At 46.0% G+C, this 25,655-nt stretch overlaps 1 protein-coding gene across 1 annotated transcript in view; it reads right to left on the reverse strand.

The window, feature by feature from the left end:
* The window catches only part of LOC133526478 (nuclear pore membrane glycoprotein 210), a 28,711-nt gene extending 3,090 nt beyond the window's left edge, over nucleotides 1–25,621 (reverse strand). Inside the window, exons 1-29 of the mRNA XM_061863132.1 lie at nucleotides 25,282–25,621; nucleotides 25,051–25,201; nucleotides 23,686–23,806; nucleotides 22,539–22,626; nucleotides 21,904–22,134; nucleotides 20,834–21,305; nucleotides 20,555–20,640; nucleotides 20,063–20,242; nucleotides 19,793–19,924; nucleotides 19,055–19,140; nucleotides 18,660–18,823; nucleotides 14,500–14,628; nucleotides 14,183–14,319; nucleotides 13,248–13,455; nucleotides 12,670–12,789; nucleotides 12,055–12,255; nucleotides 10,731–10,973; nucleotides 9,404–9,550; nucleotides 8,475–8,585; nucleotides 7,654–7,843; nucleotides 6,478–6,578; nucleotides 5,776–5,927; nucleotides 5,517–5,649; nucleotides 4,758–4,933; nucleotides 3,766–3,905; nucleotides 2,874–3,055; nucleotides 1,727–1,919; nucleotides 1,058–1,314; nucleotides 451–543 (exon numbers count right to left, since the gene is read on the reverse strand). Coding sequence (XP_061719116.1) covers nucleotides 451–543; nucleotides 1,058–1,314; nucleotides 1,727–1,919; nucleotides 2,874–3,055; nucleotides 3,766–3,905; nucleotides 4,758–4,933; nucleotides 5,517–5,649; nucleotides 5,776–5,927; nucleotides 6,478–6,578; nucleotides 7,654–7,843; nucleotides 8,475–8,585; nucleotides 9,404–9,550; nucleotides 10,731–10,973; nucleotides 12,055–12,255; nucleotides 12,670–12,789; nucleotides 13,248–13,455; nucleotides 14,183–14,319; nucleotides 14,500–14,628; nucleotides 18,660–18,823; nucleotides 19,055–19,140; nucleotides 19,793–19,924; nucleotides 20,063–20,242; nucleotides 20,555–20,640; nucleotides 20,834–21,305; nucleotides 21,904–22,134; nucleotides 22,539–22,626; nucleotides 23,686–23,806; nucleotides 25,051–25,201; nucleotides 25,282–25,445 — 4,788 coding nt within the window. The 5' untranslated portion in view covers nucleotides 25,446–25,621. The remainder of the gene's footprint in view (nucleotides 1–450; nucleotides 544–1,057; nucleotides 1,315–1,726; nucleotides 1,920–2,873; nucleotides 3,056–3,765; nucleotides 3,906–4,757; nucleotides 4,934–5,516; nucleotides 5,650–5,775; nucleotides 5,928–6,477; nucleotides 6,579–7,653; nucleotides 7,844–8,474; nucleotides 8,586–9,403; nucleotides 9,551–10,730; nucleotides 10,974–12,054; nucleotides 12,256–12,669; nucleotides 12,790–13,247; nucleotides 13,456–14,182; nucleotides 14,320–14,499; nucleotides 14,629–18,659; nucleotides 18,824–19,054; nucleotides 19,141–19,792; nucleotides 19,925–20,062; nucleotides 20,243–20,554; nucleotides 20,641–20,833; nucleotides 21,306–21,903; nucleotides 22,135–22,538; nucleotides 22,627–23,685; nucleotides 23,807–25,050; nucleotides 25,202–25,281) is intronic.
* Between the last annotated feature and the right edge of the window lie 34 nt (nucleotides 25,622–25,655).

Here is a 25,655-nt window from a genome sequence, read left to right on the forward strand (position 1 = left end):
TTTCTCAAACTTGCAATGAAATGTTGACATGACTTGCTTCAAATTAGGTCCGGAAATATCCGTATCCGGAGCAAAATGAAGATTATGTGTAAAGTAATTTCATTCAGCCTTACACACCTAGGCCTGTAAAGGAACCTTCTTTTGTTTCTAAACATCAAATTTTGACACAACGTTTTGGTATTCAACCATCAAATAGTAGTTGATGTAAACCTACGAATAAAACAAATTGACTACATTTTTTATCATTGCAAGTTTGAGAACAGCACTTTACAAATCTCGGTAAGAAACGGGGTTGCCGGCCGCGTATCCCTGTCTATATCTACTTAGCCTGCATCCCTTCGTTTCCCGGCCTCTATAGTCAGAAATCAGAAATCATCGCATTTATAGTAATGTACATCTAGATGTAAGTAATGAGTATCCACCGCCAAAAGAAAATAAAAAGGAACGTACCTCAACGCGTAACTCCTGTCCTGTTAGCCGCGACATCAGCGTCACCCAACCAAGTCCGCACACTGACGCTTCTGAGGTCACTTCTACACTTATCTGCGAAATTAAAAGGATCATGTTTTACACGTCGCTCCAACTCGTAACAGTTACCTTTTGTATACTATGTCAGTGGCTAACAAGCGTACGGCCCGCCTGATGTTAAGCTGTCTCCGTAGCCTATGGACGCCTACAGCTGCGGAGGTGTTACATGCGCGTTGCCGAGCCTAATACACCCTCGTTGAGCACTGTTTCCCCTATCCCATATTTCCCCTGACAGAATTAGGACATTGATGTCTGATTGTCGGTGTACGCTGTAAATAGTGCAGTTTTCTCATTCAACAAGATGCTGTAGGTACCCAGCCGGCAACCTGGCCTAAGACCTCCCTAATTGTCCGCCAATAAATAGGTTAATATTATTGCACAATAAAATCAAGGCTACTCAAGGTTCAATAAGGTAACATAAACCTCTTAGCTATTTTTACATTGTTAGTGTTGTTTTAGATACGCGCTGAGGTATCTAAATACTATTATTTAGAAAAAAAATCATAGAATTTCTCTCGTGCAAACTTACCTCATCATTTGAGCTAGTCTGCTCAATCTTCAAGCCCGGCGAAGGCGTCAACCTAACACCCTTCAGGGCTTGCGAGTCTCCATACACGGTGAAGATTGCCGGCGGGTTGAGAAGCGACACTTTAGACGCCGACAGTTTAACTGGAGGCACCAGGAGGACTTTGGTGCAGGTTCTGTGGGTGCCCCACTCGGCGCAGAGCTCGATTTCAGATGATTGGGTGATCGGGCCAGCCGGAATCACCGAGCAGCCGATTTGACCTGTAAAATGAATTTTTAGTTGCAAAGATTGATTGTAATAGAGGCAAAGTCTTAGAAAAAAACGTGGCCCATAGTTTGATACGAAACAGATGGCGGATGTTCTGCAACATGTTTTGCGGGCACTGAATTGTCAAACCGTAGACTGACCATCAGAGTTACCGCATAATCTATGAGACTGAGAGTGTGTCTACATTTGTTGATGTTTGTTAGGCATGCAAGCATTTCTCTCATATCTTAGTGTTCATATCTAGCACGGCACGTGTAGGGAAATTCTAGGGGCACGCCTTCGAGGGCATACTTCTGTTCCTCTGAGCATAGCACCGGGCCGGAGCCCAGCCCCGCTGCCTCAATCGAAAAGGACCATGGTAGACGGTCACTCTTTGAAGAATTCCCTAACAATAACAATGCTTACCGTTAAGCAAGTCAGCGACAGGCTTGCCTTCATGCGGCTTGCTGGCGCGACATGTGAAGGGCAACTCTAGAGGCACGCCTTCGAGGGCATACTTCTGTTCCTCTGAGCATAGCACGGGGCCAGAAGTCAGCCCCGCTGCTTCCATGGAGAGCGGGACCATGGTAGCTGGCCATTCGCCTTGGTGGAATTCCATCTGTAAATAAAATGCTTATGAATAAATATAATTTAACAGACGTGAATGGAAACCAAAATGTTTTGACCACACGAGCAATACTTTACAGGAAGAGGGGAGAAATCGGATTATTATCGGTATATTTTTGCTATTTCCCAGTTCTTAGCCGTCCCGCCGCCATAATAATACAATGTCATTTTTTTCAAGATATGGATTCAATGAGTCTGAAATAAATATTTTTTATTTGCGTCGTGCTAATACACAACAAGGAGTACAATGGCTACATTCTATGGAAATAGTTATTTGCTTTACAATGGGGGCAAAGTTGTTGTTTAATCGCTCGTGCTAATATTGATAACTAAGTAAGCGAAAGATTCAAAAATTTAAAAATGGAATCTTCAGCGTTGCGTGGGTTTCAAGGCACGAGGGTTAAACAAAATTTGCCCCCGAGTGAAACACAAAAATTCTCACCACACCAATTTGGAGACAATATCAACTGTAAGGTATTAAACAAATTCAAATCAAATCCAAATGAACATGATTAAATATTTTATAATTCAAAATTTAACGTAAGGAAACAACTCAACATTTATATCAGATTACTTTGCCCTACATGTGAATAATATGCAACTTTCTCATCAGTTTGAACAATCAAGAGAGCCTTTACCACCTGATGTGGTGAAAAAAAAGGGGTCGTTCACGTGTCTGGCGGGTCTTGTGGTTATTTCAAATGGCGAGAAAGTAATATTCGGTTCGAGAATGTTAACATTTACCCCCTTATTCAAAACGTGTACTAACGATACGATGCCGCTAATAATCGTTCGTCCCTTTCCATCATACCAATACGTCGGAAAGGGACAAACGATTATTAGCGGCATCGTAACTTTAGTACACGTTTATGAATAAGGGGGTTAATTTGTACGGCGACTCTGTCCGACGGAGCGAGCGGTGCGAGCCACAGAGCAGAATAGATACCTTGTCCAGCGGCAGCTGCACCAGCGTCTTGGTGGCGGCGGGCCGGTCGCGCCGGAGCGTGTGGCGCGCGGCGCCGGGGCGCGCCAGCACGGCGGCCGCCGCGCCGCTGCCCGCGTGCACGCCCACGCCGGCCGGCGCCGCCCAGCCCACGCCTTCCAGGCACACGACCCAGCCGCCCGTCACTACAAGATAACAATATCACCGCTTGACTTAGGGTCGGTTACACCAAACCGTCTGCCACCGTTAAAGCGTTCGCTAAATTTTATTGCACGGGAAGTTTCATGAATCTCTGCCGCGTGACGTCGATCAGTCTGTTAACTGTGGTATGGGGTAGTGAAAACAACATATAACCTTTTTTTTAGGGTTCCGTAGCCAAATTTTTCATCAAACCCATACGTGTGGGGTATCCATAGATACATATGGTCTTCAAAAATGATATGCAGTACAATGAAAAATGTATGGACGCAGATTTGTTTTGCAATTCATTATACCTCTTTAAAAGAACAGTATATTCTTCTCTAAAATAACGGTTAAAAGTTGCAGCAACTTGATAGTAGGTATCTCTAATTTGAGTCTGTTCTCAGTTACTTTTTTTATGTACACTATAAGTTTACACTATTATTATTTTTTCAATTGTACATCGATTTTTTTTATATTAGGGAACTATAGGTCTATAACGAAATCAATTTGTAGCTATTAGCTAAGTTGCTCATATGTTTATTTTAAGACTATTTGTTTCTCAATAAACTAAAAAAAAATGACACATGTCAAAGCGCCCAGTTGGGCATGTGCCGCATGTGCTTCGGCAGTGGGGAAATAGTACGAATACTGACTCCCTTCCCAATGTTGCTCCAAGGTTGCGGTCCTTAAGCAGAAGTTTTTGTCAACTTACCAAAAATCCTGTCAGTTTGCGAGTCTGAACCGGTGACCCATACTTCGTCTTTGACTGTGACCCCGCCCGCTGTTCCTTTGAAGGTCATAAACGACCCTGTGGAGTCTAGGCCTGAGATCAGCAGTTCCGGCCCTTGCGCACTGAAAGATACAAACAAGTCAGTCACGAAAAAATCAAGTAACAAAAACCAACACAATATCACGTTTAAAAAGGATTATTTGTTTATATACCGTGGGCTAGTAAAACCCGACAGATATTAACCACGCATTCCTAAAGTCATATGGAGTAAAAAAAAGTAGTGAGTTTGGTCAAATTCGGCAAAAAAAAATTTTTTTTTGCGTTTTTGCTCATTACATGTTTTTTCTTTTTAGTTCTTGGCGAAAAAAAAAACATTACAACGAATAAGGTCTTTTTTTATTTACATACATCATCAGTAATGGGTATTTTCTATGTATTTAAGTATTTATAAATCTTTATTATATATATCGTTGTCTAAGTACCCTCAACACAAGCCTTATTGAGCTTACTGTGGGACTCAGTCAATTTGTGTAATAATGTCCTATAATATTTATTTATTTACAAATATAAATTGCAAGTTTCCTTTAAAACTTTTATGTCTGTCAGTGGGTATATCTAAACCAAGTCACATAGTGGTAGCGGCGCAGCCAAAAGGCGTTTTTCACTAAGTTACAAATGTATACAAAAACAAATTTTCGCAAGAATTGTCATTATCTCTAAAAGAAGACTGATTTACGACAACTTTGTAAGACATTTTAGTCTCTAAATGCGGTCAAGAATACAACTTTAAAATCTATCGGGTTTTACCAGCCCACGATGTATATTTATCTATGTAAAACAAACAACCTCTCACCACTACCGATGACATGTGCTTTTTGTAAACAATTATGAACATTAATGAGAAATCATAACGATTACAGCCAAGCACCACACTTGAAGTAGGTAAGGGGACATAAGTTCCATAAAAAAGTTACCTGTCAGATACTTTGCGCACGTGCGTCGTCAGAGGCGCGGCGCTGACATTCGCATCAGGCGCCAGTAGTTCGCGGCCCAAAGAGCTGCGGAGAACCACTCGCAGCGCTCCGTCTTCGTTCGCGCCACTCGCCTCCGCCGTGCAGTATGCGGGCGTCGACACTTCCACGTGTATAGTCTAAAGGAAGATGGCACTTCAATCATGTTTCGATAAATACTAAACTTTCTAATAGAACCACAAAAAATATATATTATATATTTATTTTTGTATCATTTTCTTGAACACTTTGTTAACAAAATATATTCTGAAATAGATTTCATATATTAAAAAAAATATATGACATCTATTTTAGTTTATAATTAATACAGTAGTGTGACTACTTAAAAACACAAATCAAAATATTTGTTATTATATATTGCTAAAGACTATAAAGTTACGTTTTAATCATTATTAGATGGCGTCTCATCACAGTGTATATATTTGTTAAAAATAATTTGATTAGTTCCTAATGTTGCAAAAATAGATTTTATATTAAAAATAATTATTGACGTACAAATTTTTTAGAACTGCTCATTTACTAGTCTTCATCGCGTAATATATTGCTTGAGTACCAAGGGTAGAACTGCTTCAAAATATTTCGGTACATTGATACATGACATACTGATTAATTTCATAAGAATAAAACTTTAAAAACATTATGGCCCGGATACCCATATCATACCCTCGTAACTTGTAAGTAATAAACTCTACAATAACTTACAGTTTCCCTATAAATATTATTCCTCTCGTCCTTATGCTGGGCCACGACGACGCCATATCCCACGCTGTGAGCCTTCAGCTCCCCGTTGGAGGATACTTCGAACGAGCCATCTCCAAAGGCCTGCCAAGCGCTCCTGTATATAAAAAGAACGAGATATCTTTAGTTACAATAGGCTATATAGAGTCAAAAGCTCCGAAAACCAAGCCCAGGTAAAAAATTATGAATGATGGAATGGAATGTTCAAACCTTGTCAATGTACCTTGGTAAAGACTTCAAACGGATGGTGGAACCCACGGCCAGGGCCAGCCGGTCTCCGGTCTCCAGTGATTTAGGGAGGCCGTAGACTGACACGGCAATGTCGGAAACGGCGAGGATTTCCACGGTGCTGTCCCAGGAACGGGTTTCTGCTGCCTAGAGTAAGGTGTAAATATTGTGGTATTTATTTAGTTTCGAGAGTATAGTTGTCAGTACAGTAATTACAGTATGCAGCAGAAGTTCCTAAGGATGGTATTCCACCTGTCCTATTTCATGAACCAATGTGTATTTGCATCTCATATTTTGCTTAATGAGAGAGTGAGACGCAATGCATATTGCGAATATATAAAAAAATTGGACAGGTAGAATACCATCCTAAGCAGGAGAGGTGTTAAAATCAGCATACGCTTATTTTCTCAACAATAAAGTAGTGCTTATTTCGCTCACTCCGCTACTTCTGGCGTAGGTCGTACAATAAATACTACTTAACTTACCTAGTTGAATACTGAATACTAAGAAAATCTCATGGTGTAAAAATAGCAGTTTCATTACGAAAAATTTTCTAAATTTTTTCTATGATAAACTTATTTTAAGCAAAAAAGTGAAGTAGGCAGTACAGAACACATATTTGTTTTATGATTTGTGTAACTGTTTTACAAACTTCAAATAAGGGAATGGTTAGTGATAAAAATAAAATTAGTGGTACCTGTCCTAAATTTCGAACTCGCACGTCGATCGTAATAACTCCGGGCTTGAGGGGAATCACTCGAACTGACAAGCCTTCTGCTACGCTTCGTTCCAATTTATCTGTAACAATTAGATTAATCAATTTTTGTTTAAGGAAAACTGCCTTGACTTAACCACAGCATATTATATGCTATACACTTACAATAAGTGACGACATTTTAAACTCTCGGTCACTAGACAGAACAGGATTAGAATTTACATTACAACAAAATTACGAAATACTGAGCGAAAGGCAGCGCGAATTGGAGACCGGCAAGCGCCGTCACGCCTAACCGACCGCTTCTAGCCAGCGACGCTGGAGAACCTACAATAGCTTGGCAGATTCGTACGCGACACCAGAGTTGCCAGATGAGCGGCAGAGAATTATCGTATTTTAATGTCAAAATTATCGGTATCCGAAACGGAGCCGAAAGTGTCATATTTTGCTTCAAAAACTAGGCTTTTTGGGTGGCATCGTCCAAGGCCTGAAATTATCGTACTTTTGCGTACGATAATACTCTACGTACATCGTACCGGAGCCATAATTATCGTACGTGTACGACAATTATCGTACGCCTGGCAACACTGCGCGACACTCCCATGGTGTGCGGGCGGCGGCGGGGCGGGGCGCGGGGCGCGGGCGCCGCGGCAGGCCGCCCGGGCAGCTTGTGTAGACAAGCACGCCCGCATATAAAACGCACACGAGATGCAAAGCAAAGGTGAGTCCGCCGATAGGCAAACTTATTGGACGTCAAACTAAACAAATTGTATGTAATGTATAGCTAAAAAAAGAAACTCAACGAAGATCCAACTTCAAAGGAACATCAAAACGATGATAAATTGGCACACTTAGCGGCTAAGATTACAGGGTTATCAAATACTAACCGTAAGGAATATTACCCGCCAAGGAAAACGTTAACCGGTATCTAGTCTATACAATATAAACAAATTCGATTAATGCAGATTTGCAAAACATTCGTAGGGATATCGGCAGATGTATCCGTAACGTTAATCATATCCTGCGTAGTGATGAGCAACACGTCATCGACTAGTAACGTCCCCTGCCCCCCGCCCGGACCATGGGTTTGTCACGAACGAATTTGCCAAGTTATAGAAGTAACTGTAGAGGAAATACAAGAAACGTCACAGATCTCACCGTCAACATGTGTAGTGTGCAGCCTAGCCACAGTCGGGTCGCGCAGCGCCCAGGCGACCCGCGGCGCGGGTTGGAGCGCGGCCAGCGCCGCCGCGCCCAGGCCGGCCGCTTCTAGCCACAGCGGCGCCGGCGAGCCCACGAGGAGGGTCTGTGTCGCGGCCCGTACTCGGATGCCGGTTATGGGGATCACCTAAAAGTAGATAATGTGTTAACCCTTTACCACATACGAAGGCATATATATATGCCAGCCAGCCATATGGCTGATATTATATTCAACTCTATTGAGAGCTGTTAAAGTTCAAATTTCAACAAATATTTTTTATTACATGCAGTAACAGGTAAACACTCGGTGGGTTCCATATTCGTAATCGCTTTCCTCTACAAAACGGGAAAACTCTAGGATCGGCTACGAGCGTAACGCTACGAAAACGTTGGCAATGAATGTATTAATAAGCTTCTAATACATTTTTGACCCTGACTTTTATTGGCTGTATTTTGGCCCCTAAAGTATTGGATTCGTCAAAACAAATGATGTGAGCTTACACTCGAGGGGTCAAATCATGTGAGATTAGCTACCACGGAGTTTATTTACCCACTGCCTGATTCGATCATTAGATCTGCCTGATAAATAAATATTGTATGCAACACTTACAAAACTTCAAATCGATAGTAAAATTAAAAGTAGGTTAAAATCTACTCCCAAGGTGACAACAATCGTATGATTCTGATTATGATTATATGAAGAATTAAAAAAAATTACCACTCTAAATGATCCTCCTTTTATGCTCCTTTGTGTGTATTTATATGTCAAATAAAGTCACCTCAACTTCAGCGTCAGCGCTGGCCATCTCAACGTCAGAGATGTCGAGCGCAACGAGGCGGATGCGCGCCGTGCCCGTCGAAAGTCCGTGCACCAACCCGGATTGGCTGACCTAGAAGAAAAACACAAAACTGAATAGGTAAATCGATTATGATATTTATAATTATAAATGTGTGAAACTCTGCACTTTCACATTCCGCGTCACATAAATTTGTCATGTATCGAATTTTTTTTTTTTTTTTTTTTTTTTTTATACATACATTATACATATACATTATAGGACATTATTACACAAATTGACTAAGTCCCACAGTAAGCTCAATAAGGCTTGTGTTGGGGGTACTTAGACAACGATATATATAATATATAAATATATAAATACTTAAATACATAGAAAACACCCATGACTCAGAAACAAATATCCATGCTCATCACACGAATACATGCCCTTACCAGGATTTGAACCCGGGACCATCAGCTTCGCAGACCACCACCAGACGGGACCAGCAGCAGGGTCACTAACCACTAGGCCAAACCGGTCGTCAAAAATCGAAATAAGCATCATTAAGCCGAAAAATATATGTATGTATCCTGTAATGTATATATTAAATAATTTACTAATCTAATATCTTCGTAAAAAGGAGAAAATTTAATTATCTATGTGCGTGCTATAAAATATATCATAAGAATTACATTGTGTCTAGGTTGATAAGGACCGTATGGACTTCGGTCACAGAGATGTTTATAGTAGTATCACCTAATAATCCTGCCAGCGGCGCAGAATTTTACCTAAAAAATGATAACCTCGCTATTTTGCAAACGCTTCATAACAATCATAACATGTATCTGTCTGACATCGATATACAAGTCCATTGATCGACTGTTGTGGCGAGATATTAAATCAAATGTATTTATAATGCTTCCTGTTACCTCAACGGCCCTCGAATGTTCGTAGAGCTTGTAGTGCAGCGCGGCGAGGTGCGGCGGCGGGCCGCCCTCGTGCCGCAGCTGCAGCTTGCCGCTCGGCGGCAGCCTGGCCCGGGGCGGCACCACGCTCAGGGGCGGGAACACTAAAACCTTACGTCATAACACAACTCTCTTTAAAAAAATGATCATAAATCGGCATGAAATCCAGTGTTATCAGTCTTCCAAAATTTTCTTGCCCGACATCCGGGGATCTGCACTGACCTGATGTCGGGGGTCATGGCAGGGGGTACTGTCGACTGCATTTCTAGCGCGAACTACTATTAAATAGACGGGTCCACGCAGAGTGAGCACACGTGCGAGGCAATTTCTTCGCGCACAAAACGGCCAGTGTAGACGTGCCTCGACCCAGGCGGCGCGCGCATTTTCCTCACCCCAGCGCGTTTATGCTGACCGTTTTATGCGTGAGGAAATTGCCTCGCGCGTATGCTCGCTCTGTGTGGACCCGCTTAATAACTCTTCAGAAATCGGTGCCTATCATTTCTCGGTTCATAACAGTCTACTATTTATCATTAGTAGGAGTCATTCTTGCGACGTGCCACGCAATATGGCGCAGGAGATTGATATATTTATTATTCAAATTATTAGGAGCCTATAGTGCCCCACTGCTGGGCAAAGGTCTCCCCCATTCCTCTGAAACGGAGTCTAACTCGTCTCACCATCGCCGACGTGGTCTGCCAGATCCTCGTTTTAAACAGGGCTGTCGCTCTATGGCGATCTTGGCCCACAGCTCACTCGGCATGTGACAGACGTGCCCCGCCTTACCCCCACTTTAGCTTGGCCGCTTTCTGAACTACGTCGACTACCTTTGTTCCGGATACGATCCATTAATTTTACACCTAATATGCTGCGCTATACACCGTGTTTTTATTAAATTCCGTTAATTTCGGTGTATCATTAAGTACGTTTAAGGAAACTAAATTATAAAAAGTTAATTAAATGTTGCATATAGCATTGATGTGACACAGGCATTACATTTAACTCAACCAAAAAATTGAAAACTGTAACATATCAATGTCATTTCAAACATCGATCGTCCGGGGTAGTCCTTACGTTAAGTAGCACAGGCCCTAAGGCTAGTGTACACGCTCGTAAGGGCCTTATAAAAGGGAGTTAATTACAATACCGTTGTCTTCGAGAAAGATACTTAATTTAAGCTCAGGGATGCACCCTTGAAATTAACGAAAAAAAAGAGAAAAAAAAACACGGTGTATAGCTCGTCGTGGGATACTTCATACAAACTATAATATTTATAACAGTAGAAGATCCTTACCTCATGATCAGCACTAGACACGCCCCCGAACACAGCCCTAAGCTTCCCCGCGCCCTCCCTCAGGCCGCACAGCTGGCCGTCCTGCACGGAGAAGTGCGCGTCGTGACGCCACTGCACGGCGCGCGCCGCCCGCAGCCGCGCGCGGGACGCGCCGCGCAGGATGGCGGACACGGGCACGCACGCGCCCACGCACACGGCCCGGGACGTAGACACTTCTACGGTTAGCACTTCTTCAATGTTGACCTACGAAACAAACATACAGTTGTTTTATGTGTACGAATACAAAAAAAACCGGCCAAGTGCGAGTCGTGGCGCCCCTGCATGGCGCGCACCGACAGCAGGCGGGCGCGCCGCGCAGGATGGCGGACACGGCCCGGGACGGAGACACTTCTACGATTAGCACTTCTTCAATGTGGACCTACGATATAAATAGTTGTCTTATGTGTGCGAATACAAAAATAAAAAAAGACTAAATAAGTAAACACAAAATGTCAAACTACATTGATTAGCAGAGCCAGCAAAAATGTCCTCCCAGTGCTCCCCAGCACAGTGTTCCAGGTGCGCTGCGAGCTGCGATTGTATTTCGAAATTAATAAATATGTAATGACAACTATTTTATATATATATATATATTAATTTATGTATATATTATAAGGTTGCCAGAGCTCAGCGAGGGGGGGGGGGGGCGGCGGGTTTAGGGTCGGCAACGCGCATGTAACTCCTCTGGAGTTGCAGGCGTACATAGGCTACGGAGACTGCTTACCATCAGGCGGGCCGTATGCTTGTTTGCCACCGACGTAGTATTTAAAAAAAAAATATCTTTATGTATTTAAGTAGTTTATCATTAATTTATGTGAATTAGGACTCTAATCCTTTCAATAATAATTTCTTTTAGTTTTAAATGCACCGCCTACAATTTCTGCTTTGCCCTAAGGTTGACTGGTAGAGAATGCCTCATGGCATTAAGTTCGCCTTTTGTACATTAAGTTTTTTTTGTACCATTAAGTTTAAATAAAACTAAACTAGTTGGCCCATATATACATGAGGTATATAAGCTTACAAACGAACATAAAAATGAAATAAAAATAATTTAGCCGACGCAGTTTTGTTGTGCAACCTGTTCCGGTGCGGAATTCGGCAGATACACAGTACACATATAGCTTATACACGCAGTGAATAGAATAGAGGGAAGTTATCGTCCACACAATAACTGGCAATTTATAAACTTTATTGCAAAGACAAAATCTACCTATGATCAGTTTAATTTGTTGCGGTCCGTATTATCCGCTAGCATCTCAGATGATAGTTAAGTATAGATACTAACTTCAACATGTTGTCTATCGCCAGCCACGCACTGGTCCACAACAAGCAGGTCATAACTCCCCGGGCCGGGAACGACTGCCGCTAGTTTCCCGCCGTCCACGCTGCCGCTAGAGCCTTTGGGCGTCTCTACGGCGTACTTCCCGCTGCCGCCGGAGACGGTCGCTATGTTTGATACGGTTTCGCCTTCCCACGCTACGCTTATCTGTGGAATATAATAATTAGGTGTTATTTTAGAATAAATAGGTAAATATCGTTGTGCAAAGTCGTCTAAGAATTTCGTGATTTTGCGATCAGAATAAAATAAATCATCGCGTCGTGAAAAAAGATCATATCGTGTATGAACGTTGACTGGCAGAGTATAAAACTTGAAACTTTGCAGGATAAACATCCTTATCCTGTTACATTTATTGAGGCTGAATCGGATTAAGTTAGAAATAAATACTTTTTCATGTCATGAATGCCATTGAAGCGGCGTTCATTTCAAAGCGATACATATTCTCAACAGTCAATCTAATTTTGATGGCTCAAACCAATTCGCCGTCAAATTTATTTATTTATCGAGGTACCTATATTGGTAAGAGTCTTAGATATATAAATGGGTTTATAAATAACTTACCTTCTGTGGGTCACATTTGAGTGGCGCGACGACCCTCGCCTGAATACTAGCGGACGCCTCAGGAATGCTCGCTTTCAAAGTCCCACTCCAACCAATAGCCTGCTCGTCTGCTACCACTAGCTGTAATAAAACAATTCTTTAAATCATCAAAAAATAGCCTTGTATTGTGTACTTATAAGCCAATTGACGGCTCTACGGTTTGGTTCAGTTTCTCAATTCATTAAGTAAAATCAAACCTTATGTTCGGTTTCCCACGTCACGCGCCTAGGTCAACGAGCAAGTCTCTGCCAACGCGGGTTGTGTCAAGGAAAATCAAACCTTATGCAAATACTGGTAAGGTACGAATTACAACCAGTCTCACCTGATAGTACTTCTACGGCACTAAGACCGGCAAGTTCTCGGGATAGTGCTCAATAACCAGCCTGTCGACGGTTCTAAACTCTATTCTAGAGTGGTTAGGTTCAGTTTCGCGACACACGCGGGGCTAGCTTGTCGAGTAACTCTGCCCAGCGGGTTGTGTCAAGTGAAATCAAACTTTATACAAATACTAGGAAGATACAAATTACAGCAGTCCTTACCTGATAGTACTTGTGGGGCACTGGCACCGGCACGTATTCAGGATGGTGTTCAATAAACAGTCTGTCGACGGCTCTGAACTCTATACCAGGGTGATTAGGTTCAGTTTCCCACGACACGCGCGGGCCTAACTCGTCGAGTAGCTCCCTGCCCAGCGCGTCGAGTAGAGTGACCTTTACTGTCACTTCGTGGCCGGGACGTAGCCATATTCTGGAACAAAATATGTCATTTGTATACACGCTGTTTTTTATAACTTGAATTAGCTTGAACGACCTAATCTTAAATAATAGGAGGAATTTATAAAACCAATTACGAACCATTTTAAATTTAAATTTATGACTGACCTTCTTTTTTTACTGGTTTTATGGCTAAAGAATACCGCAGAAAGTACGTAAGGTATATGGGTCAAAATTACATATTTTCGTTGCTTGTTTTTGACCACTTTGTCACGCTTGTGTTTTCTATCAAATAAATAAAAAATCGAGTGCTATTGTATGTCTTTCTAGCTGTAGATTATATTTAACATGAGAAAATATAAAAACCAAATTTCATCTCATACAAAAAGCTCCACTCCGTCACATTTTTATCTTTAGGGACAAAAAAAAGATAACCAAAAGAATTTAACCCAGATCAGGTTTGTCAAGCATATGCCTAATGCGATAATATACGTCGTTATATTCAAATGATTGCTGAACTTAAGCAAATTATCGCAGTAATCTAGGTGTAAGCAAAGAGCAATAGCCACTCACTTGCTTTTGGTAACTGTAGTTACTAGCTGTCACCCTTATTTTATTATAATAATAGAAGTCACCGAACGGAAGGCATTTTTGCCTCAACATACGATAAAACAAAGAAATAACTCTAACTTTCCTTATTTCTTAAAATTCTTTAAAATTTACCGTATAACGGGCTTGATTTGTAACAAGAATATGCTTACTTCGGTCCTCCAGAGCAGTTGTTAGCGTCGGCTGGTTCCAATCGCACGCGCGCTACGTGTTGTGCGCATGCAGAATCGAACTCGGCAGACTCGCGTTCTTCAGCGCCTGAGATGAGAGAGAGGCGGGTGTCGCCTTTCTGCAAAAAATGAAGGTAATATTCATAGAAAGGTAATTCAAAATAATTTCACAATGAGGAAAACATTCGAAAATACGCAGATTTAAGCTATTCGGAGCCATACAGGCAGTAGGGTTTCACCCAACATATGATTCGCCTGACCTGACATATGAATACGACTGACATATGATTGTAACGTACCCTGCGACAGGACAGTGTAAAGAGTTGCAGATCAGGATGGCGGTGCGGCGGCGGCCCGTCACGTGAAGTTAGCTCCGCTATGCGGGGGTCATTCGACTCGGGCAGTAGGGCTTCACCCTCGGCTAACACCTGTGAAAAGAAAAAAAATATTAGTGAAGGTTTTATTGACAAAACTTAATATGTAAAACGATGTCATTGCATACCGCCCCCGCAAGTGGGTTTGAGTTGAAGTAAGATTGCAAAGTACCCCCCGCGGGTTGCCCACCGGTTGTCGTGGTGGAGGGGCTTAGTAACCGTGGCTTGGTCACCCACGGTGAAGCGAAGAGGCAACCAGGGCCGGCCTGTTTGAGGTGCGGGCTGGCCCGAGGAGGACGCTCCAAGTGGGCTTAGTAAGCCCGCTTGTGACGCGTTGGAGGTGGACCGTCGAGGAAGAGGAGTGTCGGTATTGCGGTGAGCCGTTCTCCCTATCCTCGACGGCCGAGGTGGGATCGCAGGGGAAGAGGCGTGATGGTATCACGATGCGCCACTCTCCCTATCCCCTGCGACCTTGGCAGGGCCGTTCCGCTGTAGCGGCGTTGGTGGGGCTGCAGAGGAAGAGGAATGTCGGTGTTACGGTGTGCCGTTCTCCCTGTCCTCTGCAGCCGAGTTGTGGTTTGCGGCAGAACCATGGACCTCATCTGCCGCCGGGCGCTGGGGAGTTTTCTGGCGCCCGTGGCCTCCTTGTGGCGGGCTCGGGGGGTCCGCTACACTGCAGGACGGAGGCCGAGGAGGAAGGCGCATCAAACCATCTGGCGCGCCTAGCGTGAAGGGCCTTCGGGCATTCGCGAAGGAGCCGCTCGCGGGCGGCTGCCGCCGGTGGGGTCGCGGATGAGTACGCAAGCGTTCCTGTAACCCCACCAATAGGGCGGCGAGGCGGCATACAGGGGGGGTTTTTAGTGGGTATACCGTGGGCCCCATTTGGTCTTGGGAGTTAACTTCGGCTCGAATAATTGAGTTTATCGGAACTTATCGACGTTAGGATCATGTCTTATTTACTATTCATTCTATATAAAAAAAATAGCCACAACCGTATATAGAACCTCCTCCTTCTATGAAATTGAAGCCGGTTAAAAAATATCATGCGCAAACCAGTCTAATCGCAACATGGCCAAGTTAATCTATGAGTTGGAAAGTAAGACGGAAGCCGCTTTCGTAAAAATATAATGCTTTCTCAGAACTACGTTGTCAAAGTGGACTCTGGGCTTTTTTTGGATGTAAATGGTAAAAGCGCTAAAATGAGGTCATTTTTTAAATTGTACTTAAATTGTACAATTTATACAAAAGTATAAATTGTGTCATGCCCTTATGTGTAATATGCGAAAATAATAGTAGATTTCGCATGATGAACTTTAAATGGGTAGTTTTTAAGAAATTGTAAGAAAATTGTCGATCCACGTTTTTATCCCTATTCACTCTGGTCGAAGGGACCTAATCGTAGCCAGTGGCGAAGCGGCAGCCGACGACAAAACCGGGTTAGAACGCAGATGAGAGATAAAGGCTATGTGAATCACGAGGCGCCCGCGCGACACGCGCAGCAGCGACACGCCGCGGGTTGTATCGCCGGGGCAGTACTCACAGGTAGCGTGGAGCCCACGAGCGCGGCGGCGCGCGCCGGCCACACGAGGCGCCCGCGCGACACGCCGCGGGTTGTATCGCCGGGGCAGTACTCACAGGTAGCGTGGAGCCCACGAGCGCGGCGGCGCGCGCCGGCCACACGAGGCGCCCGCGCGACACGCCGCGGGTTGTATCGCCGGGGCAGTACTCACAGGTAGCGTGGAGCCCACGAGCGCGGCGGCGCGCGCCGGCCACACGAGGCGCCCGCGCGACACGCCGCGGGTTGTATCGCCGGGGCAGTACTCACAGGTAGCGTGGAGCCCACGAGCGCGGCGGCGCGCGCCGGCCACACGAGGCGCCCGCGCGACACGCCGCGGGTTGTATCGCCGGGGCAGTACTCACAGGTAGCGTGGAGCCCACGAGCGCGGCGGCGCGCGCCGGCCACACGAGGCGCCCGCGCGACACGCCGCGGGTTGTATCGCCGGGGCAGTACTCACAGGTAGCGTGGAGCCCACGAGCGCGGCGGCGCGCGCCGGCCACACGAGGCGCCCGCACGACACGCCGCGGGTTGTATCGCCGGGGCAGTACTCACAGGTAGCGTGGAGCCCACGAGCGCGGCGGCGCGCGCCGGCCACACGAGGCGCCCGCGCGACACGCCGCGGGTTGTATCGCCGGGGCAGTACTCACAGGTAGCGTGGAGCCCACGAGCGCGGCGGCGCGCGCCGGCCACACGAGGCGCCCGCGCGACACGCGCAGCAGCGACACGCCGCGGGTTGTATCGCCGGGGCAGTACTCACAGGTAGCGTGGAGCCCACGAGCGCGGCGGCGCGCGCCGGCCACACGAGGCGCCCGCGCGACACGCGCAGCAGCGACACGCCGCGGGTTGTATCGCCGGGGCAGTACTCACAGGTAGCGTGGAGCCCACGAGCGCGGCGGCGCGCGCCGGCCACACGAGGCGCCCGCGCGACACGCCGCGGGTTGTATCGCCGGGGCAGTACTCACAGGTAGCGTGGAGCCCACGAGCGCGGCGGCGCGCGCCGGCCACACGAGGCGCCCGCGCGACACGCCGCGGGTTGTATCGCCGGGGCAGTACTCAAAGGTAGCGTGGAGCCCACGAGCGCGGCGGCGCGCGCCGGCCACACGAGGCGCCCGCGCGACACGCCGCGGGTTGTATCGCCGGGGCAGTACTCACAGGTAGCGTGGAGCCCACGAGCGCGGCGGCGCGCGCCGGCCACACGAGGCGCCCGCGCGACACGCCGCGGGTTGTATCGCCGGGGCAGTACTCACAGGTAGCGTGGAGCCCACGAGCGCGGCGGCGCGCGCCGGCCACACGAGGCGCCCGCACGACACGCCGCGGGTTGTATCGCCGGGGCAGTACTCACAGGTAGCGTGGAGCCCACGAGCGCGGCGGCGCGCGCCGGCCACACGAGGCGCCCGCGCGACACGCCGCGGGTTGTATCGCCGGGGCAGTACTCACAGGTAGCGTGGAGCCCACGAGCGCGGCGGCGCGCGCCGGCCACACGAGGCGCCCGCGCGACACGCGCAGCAGCGACACGCCGCGGGTTGTATCGCCGGGGCAGTACTCACAGGTAGCGTGGAGCCCACGAGCGCGGCGGCGCGCGCCGGCCACACGAGGCGCCCGCGCGACACGCGCAGCAGCGACACGCCGCGGGTTGTATCGCCGGGGCAGTACTCACAGGTAGCGTGGAGCCCACGAGCGCGGCGGCGCGCGCCGGCCACACGAGGCGCCCGCGCGACACGCCGCGGGTTGTATCGCCGGGGCAGTACTCACAGGTAGCGTGGAGCCCACGAGCGCGGCGGCGCGCGCCGGCCACACGAGGCGCCCGCGCGACACGCCGCGGGTTGTATCGCCGGGGCAGTACTCACAGGTAGCGTGGAGCCCACGAGCGCGGCGGCGCGCGCCGGCCACACGAGGCGCCCGCGCGACACGCCGCGGGTTGTATCGCCGGGGCAGTACTCACAGGTAGCGTGGAGCCCACGAGCGCGGCGGCGCGCGCCGGCCACACGAGGCGCCCGCGCGACACGCCGCGGGTTGTATCGCCGGGGCAGTACTCACAGGTAGCGTGGCGCCCACGAGCGCGGCGGCGCGCGCCGGCCACACGAGGCGCCCGCGCGACACGCCGCGGATTGTATCGCCGGGGCAGTACTCACAGGTAGCGTGGAGCCCACGAGCGCGGCGGCGCGCGCCGGCCACACGAGGCGCCCGCGCGACACGCCGCGGGTTGTATCGCCGGGGCAGTACTCACAGGTAGCGTGGAGCCCACGAGCGCGGCGGCGCGCGCCGGCCACACGAGGCGCCCGCGCGACACGCCGCGGGTTGTATCGCCGGGGCAATACTCACAGGTAGCGTGGCGCCCACGAGCGCGGCGGCGCGCGCCGGCCACACGAGGCGCCCGCGCGACACGCCGCGGGTTGTATCGCCGGGGCAGTACTCACAGGTAGCGTGGCGCCCACGAGCGCGGCGGCGCGCGCCGGCCACACGAGGCGCCCGCGCGACACGCGCAGCAGCGACACGCCGCGGGTTGTATCGCCGGGGCAGTACTCACAGGTAGCGTGGCGCCCACGAGCGCGGCGGCGCGCGCCGGCCACACGAGGCGCGGCGCCGCGCGCACCAGCACGCGCGCCGTGGCGCCCGCGCGCCCGCGCGACACGCGCAGCAGCGACACGCCGCGAGTCGCCCAAGCACACTCTATCACGCAGCAAGCGCCGTCTGGGAACCACTTTAGAGCTCTAAAACATAACTGAGACAGTTTGGAACGTATTCCGTAAATTAGAAGTGTGAAAAACCTCGACATTCCGGGGGTTTACAACTTTTCATACATTTTTTATGAAACCGCGTGTGCGAACGTGCGTAAGACCGGTAACAGAAACTATAATCGGGTAACAAAAGTAAATAGTTCGGCACGAAATAACAAATCAAATGCTTCGTAATGAAACTCACCGAAGGGCTCCACCCAGGGGGCTGCAGTGACGTTGTGGGGCTCTGGACCTTCGAGCAGAGACACCGCAAATGACGCACAGTTGCATCTAAAAAGCAAAACAATTCATGACAAAATGACAAGACATTGTATTTTGAACTTTCAGTCATACGGAGCAACTTTCGCGAAGCCCAACCACTAAACGCAATAAAAAAACAGATAGTACTTGCTCCCAGATACTCATTTCTATGAGTATCTGGGAGCAAGTGCAGTGCCCCCGCCAAAACGAACAAAAAAAAACTACCAGGAGCATGTCGGGCCACGCTCAGTGTACAGTTTCTTATTTATCCGTCCGCCACAATAACACTGCCTTAAACAGAGGATATTAGTAAGCATCAATATCATCATGAATAAAAACTACGAAATGGTGATCCTTCCCTGCAGTGGCAGCATGGTTCCATTTATATCACTTGTCACTATGCCCGTAACTTTCACACTTACATACTTGTTAGAACGTGACAGACATCGTGAGAAATGATAAAGAGCCGACTATCTTATAACTTATCTTAGCTGAGCTGTATAATATAAGTATGAGCTGTATAACTTATCATGAATACTATTATTGTACTTGCTTCTATTGTCACTCCAATAAAGGAAATAAAAAATTTAGCACTACTGGAAACATATAATGAAAAAAAAAGGGGGACATAGAGAATTCCAAAGTAATAAGTAAAAAACCTAAAGGTAGATTTATTACTTACGTATGAAAGTTGTAGTATTCGCCAGTAGTCGGGTGAGTTGCTGTCAACGCGATGTGCAGATGATGTGGCTTGCCGACGCGAGCGTGTCCCGAACTAGATACTTGGATCAGCTCTGGCGGCGCAACTAGCACTCTGTGGAAAATCAATCGATATAGAGCTTTAAGGTCCATATAATAGAGCTAAAATTAGCATACCTCGAATGTGACGTCACAGTAATTCCTAAATGAATATAGATATATATTACTGTCTTTGTTTTTAAGATATACTTACTTGCCAAAAGCCCGTACATAAGGGTAATCCTTTAGTTGCACTCGGACGTCTATCTCACTGGTGCCGCGGACGGCTAGCATGCCCGCGGGAGAGAGCGAGGTGGAAAGAGAGTCCGCGGTTTCTACTTCAGACCATTGGACTGCCTCGTCGCCGCCTCCACGATGCCTTAGCTGGATTTCCCTGTTAGAATGTTGTTATATTTTAGTACAATACGATACAAGTTCGATAAGTAGGAAATTCGCAGTGTTTTAAATCTACATGAGTTGCGGTACCATACAACGTTTTACAGTACATATGGCCCTTAAAATTTTCGACATAGTTACATAATGTGCTAATTATCGCACTAGTGCGATAAAGTAGCGCCATATGTACTGTAAAGTATAATAAACTTGCTGTTTATTTAAATATAGTGTACGTGTTAAGCACAATAATGATTAATGATAAGAAATAAATAAAATAACAAAAAATTTAAAATATAACAGGGCAACTTACTGAGTAGTATCAGTCCATGCCACGTAAAGTTCTGGAGGCACTACTGCTAATGGCTCTATTGCCACTGCTGAGGCTTTGCCTTCCACCTAAAAATAAACAGTATTAATTATCAACTCTAAAAATACAACTTATGAATCTACTTCATCAATCGAAACATTAATTGTTCCAAAATCTTAATCAGCTTGAAATCTTGTAACCATAATATTTTGCACTATTATCCAATCAAAGTGTTCGTATAAAATTCACGCAAAGAAATAATAACTGTATCAAAATTCCTACCCTTCGAGAAACACTCCTCCCAGCAACAGAATAGAGCTTAGCCGTGACAGTGAAACTCCCCGCATTATTCGCCACAGCGTCAGTAATAGTTCCATTCTCCGTCGACCTGACCAAGTCCACATTCGCCTCGCCCTCGACCGTCAACCTTATCAACATTTCATCGCCCGCCGTCAACGCATGTCCATCCTCATCGTATACCACGCAATGTATAATAAATAGTTCGGATTGGATAACTAATTTTGCCGGTCTTATAGAAACTTTGATACTATGAGGCTCAGCTACTTTTAAAATAGCTGTAGCGACTTCAGTGGCGCCGGATAAGAGGTGAACGTTGGTTGTGCCGATTTGGGTGCCTCGGACTAGGCTTATAGCGTCCTCTAGGCGAGCTATGTCGGAGGTTGGTACGTTCATATGGTAAAGAGTTTCAGCAACGTCTTGGATGGTGAGACGGCCTGCGCGAGCACGGACCACTCTGAAAATTCATGAAAATTTAATTTTGTTCACTGCACTAGGTGTTGAATACATCTTTTGAATTTGGATTTGAAATTGAAAACTGTTGTTCAAGGTATTTTATGCTGTTCTTTGCAGTAGTTAACGTTGATATTAATTGTGTGTCAGTATGGCGAGATATGTGAAACCTAAATGTGAAAACCAATACAAACACATTGGAACCACATACACAAACCGCATGAATGAAATAACTCTTAGACACATGGACATGATAGTCCTAGTGATGGTCGTACAGCATGTCTCCCGGTGCTATGGTGGCTATAGCCTGCGTTAGGAACACTCTAGCAACCACATTCAACTTGAAATCATTACCGATGTCCTTAAGTCACACGATGACTTGCATTTCGCAAATAGTCTGACTGTAGAGCCATATGTAGAGCAGTATCTCAGTGTGTCTCCGAGTGCAATGGTAGCTATAGCCGAGTTAGAACCACACTGGCAACGAGATTCAGCTTGAAATCAGTACAGATGTCCTTAAGACAGATGGTAACGCGCACATCACCAGTGGACAGTCTGTAGAGCCATATGTAGAGCAATAAACAATACACGTTGTCACCTACCTATATCGCAGCGTGTCTCCCGGTGCTATGGTCGCTATGGCTGGCGTTAAAACCACGCTAGCAACCACATTCAGCTTAAAATCAGTACAGATGTCCTTTAGACAGACGGTAACGCGCACATCGCCCATGGCCTGGCCGTAGAGCAGCACGGAGTAGGAGCGCACGCCAAGGCTCTCTAGCTCGGCTATGCTGCGAGGTGCTTCGTAGTCTGTGTCGCTCCATCGGACTAAACTGGAATATGGTAACGGTTTTTAGATATATTAGGTGACCAGGGGCAAGAGAAGTAAATGCGCTTATAATAAAATAGGCCCACAGCGCCCACTTTATTTTAAGCGCATTTATATTAAGCGCACATATATTGCCTCGGCCGAGGCGGCGCGTGCGTTTTCCTCGCCCGAGCGCGCCGCCTCAGCCGAGGCACGTCTACACTGGCCGGTTTGTGCGTGAGGATATTGCCTGGCCCGCATGCTCGCTCTGTTTGGACCCGGCTACTAACGAATGCTGGCAAGAATGAAGATTGTATTTTCCAAGAATCGCAACTACTTGTAAAAGCTGTTACTTCAATAATAAAATTACGCTTTCAGAAGATTGTTGAGTTAAAATTCGGACTGCAAAAGTATTTCAAGTGTACTTACGTGACTAATGGATCTTTTCCAATATTATTGCCAAGGTTTTCTATGGTCCATGTGAAACTCACTCCTTCTAATGTTGAGAATGTGTTACCTAAATACAAAAATAAAAATGCGATGTAGTAATTTGACGCATTGGTTCTTACGCTTAGAACGCACTGTCATTAATTTCTTTCGGTTTCAGAACCGCAAAATGTGAAACGTACGACATGCTTCATATGCGCACGCACTTGCGAAACTAAAACTGCAAGAAATTAATCACAGTGCATTCTAAGCCTTCAAAAATATACAAAAATTTGGTAAAACTTGATTTGCATATTAGGTAGTAACGTAAAATACAAAACATTGGGGGAAGGACAATTGTTATAAATATTGATATAGAGGAACATGTGACACAACATGATGTACTTAAACAATACTCAATAAAATTCAAGGGCACTCCATTATATGCAAACCACAGTATATCACACAAACAATTATAATTCAGTATTTACTTCGTATTACACAGAAAGTACAAGGATGGAACAACTTATTTTAGTCACTCCTCTTCATGGTTACATTCTCTTGGGTCACATCTGGTCACATTTGGCAAACCCGGTGTGACGTCAAATAATAACGACTATTATTGCAAAAACTAGTTATTTAACTATACAACGAATAATTTTTTTTTATATTAATTTTCGGTTACAGAATGAAGTTAAAGTAACGTCACAAATTTTGTAACTCCGCCTCCCCCATGTGAATTTTTTTCACCCCCACCCTCCCCCTAAACATGTGACGTAATTAATGGATAACCCCTCATCATCTAAATGTTTCCTCCTAAAGTCAATGATAACAGCAGCAGGCAGCTTATGCATTGTCAGCATTTTGCGCGCCTATGGAAGGTCCAACGCATGGCTGTCAGAATCATTTATTTAGTTAGTTGTCTCCCGGACATGAAAGTATTTTTGCTTTCTTATTTCAACTCCCAGATAGTACCCCATAAACAGAAATAGTTGATCCACTCATTTTTTGTTTTGCCCAATGTTACTTAGTATCATAAGATTTTGCTTTATTAATAATCAAGAAACTGGTACCACTTTCTTTCTTTCTTTAATATACCTTTGACTTTAGGATCTACATATTGATTTGATAGAATTTTGCTAATACTCACCGGAATCATCATAAGCAACCACCTCAAAAGCCTCAGGTGCCTCTTCCAAGTAGAGCTTCCAAGTTGTGCTCACTACCTTTAGTGAGCTGATCATGTCTATGTCTACATCTCCCCGCAATATCTATGGATGAAAACACATAATTTTATGTCAAACCTTTGCAGAATATGATATGCATTATTTCTTCCTGATTGTAACACTAATCTCTTGTCAGTTAGTTAGGAAAAACTTAACCATTTGACTGCCAAAGACATCAAGTGCGCGTGGTATTAAGCTAATACCAGCTTTGGTGCATTCTGACAGAGTTTACAATGGCGCAACAAGTGTCATGTTCAAAGGGTTAAAATTAAGAAAGGACAGTAGTAGTTATCTTATACGGAGTACCTTATCAGGCTCATCAGGGTTGTTTCATATCAGGCAATGAAAGGGAAGGCACAGGATAGACATTGGAATTTGCTTCACGAACAAGAGCCCTTACATGGAGACAGAAGAAACAGCCTCTCACATGGTGCTGGAATGCAGTGGAGGGGCCCCATACAGGGCAAAACATCTCGGATCCCCGAGAGACCTCCTTAAGGTCCTACTCAACATCAAAGGTTTGATAGGATTCCTCGAGGAGTTGGGTTGGCAAGAGTAGCCAACCCTCCACCCCCCCCCCCCCCCCCCCCCCTTGTCACGCAAAATAGGCGCCAGTCGTCGAGTTGCGGAAAATCGCCCGTACTACAATACAATACAATACAAGAGCCCTTACATGATGATGATGATGACACTCTTTGTTATTCTGAACAAATACTGGAAATAAATGTGTTATAGGATTTTGGTCACAATTCTATAACACATTTATTTGGAGTAAAGCAAGTAAGAAAGCAGACCCTGGCAAAGGCCAGGATGACACTAGGTAGAAGAAGAAGAAACCTCTGTACACAATTTTCTAATTATGTAATATTCTAATAACACTAGACCCTCCTCATAGTGTTGTGCTCCTGCCAGTGAGTAAGGTTGCCAGAGCTCAATGGGGGGGGGATGCCAGGGTCGGCAATATGCATGTAACTCCTCTGGAGTTGGGAGACTGCTTACCATCAGGCGGGCCGGATGCTTGTTTGCCACCAACATAGCATGAAAAAAATCAATAATCAAATAATCCAGGACAAATTTAGATACACAAATTTTTTGTTAGCTCAATGATAAGGTGATAATCTTAATCCCACTTCCCAATTTAATCATTCAGTTATGTTTTTATATACTTCAGCAATCTTGATATTTAATCAATTTGAGATATGAAAGTATTATACAATAAATAACAAAGCCCTATTCAAACAGTACGATGTTCATACTCTTTCCCGCCATAACAAATATAGCGTATTTACCTCGCCGCTGTTGACCTCTTCCGCAAGAATAATCACGGAGCCGGGCGGCTTGCATGATTTAGACACGGAAACTCTTGCAGCACGGGAACAATGCCCCCAAGAGTCGTCGTAAATAGGCTCCAAATCGATGATGTCATCGCGAGACAAACTCCTACAAAAAAATCATTGTGTAACCAATTTGCTTCACGTTTCCAGGAGAATTATGAGTAGAAAGATGCTGGGTGTACTTACCAAGTATAACAACCACCTTCTATTATTTCAAACGTGAAGTTCACGGTCAAATTTTCAAACCAAGGCAGAAGCACCCTTGGCGTGTTTATCTTGGCACTTTTACTGGTTTTTATACACATGTAAGTAATGCACGCCAGGATAAATCCTCTGCGCAAGGACTCCATAGTTCTTATCGTATTAATGACATGTGAAACTAGATTTTAAACAACTTTATATTCAGTAAATCCGCTCTAACCTACAAAAACAAGCAGCGCATTTTTGAAATATTGACAGTTTACGCCGGTGTTGCGGGCTTGCGAGTTTCATGTGGTTCGCAACGCTGCGATCAGATTTTAAGAATGTTCTCAAAACCCGCCTTATAGGTGGCACGCAAG

The sequence above is a fragment of the Cydia pomonella genome, chromosome 16 (genome assembly GCF_033807575.1).
Source record: "Cydia pomonella isolate Wapato2018A chromosome 16, ilCydPomo1, whole genome shotgun sequence".
NCBI classification, from domain to species: Eukaryota; Metazoa; Arthropoda; class Insecta; order Lepidoptera; family Tortricidae; genus Cydia; species Cydia pomonella.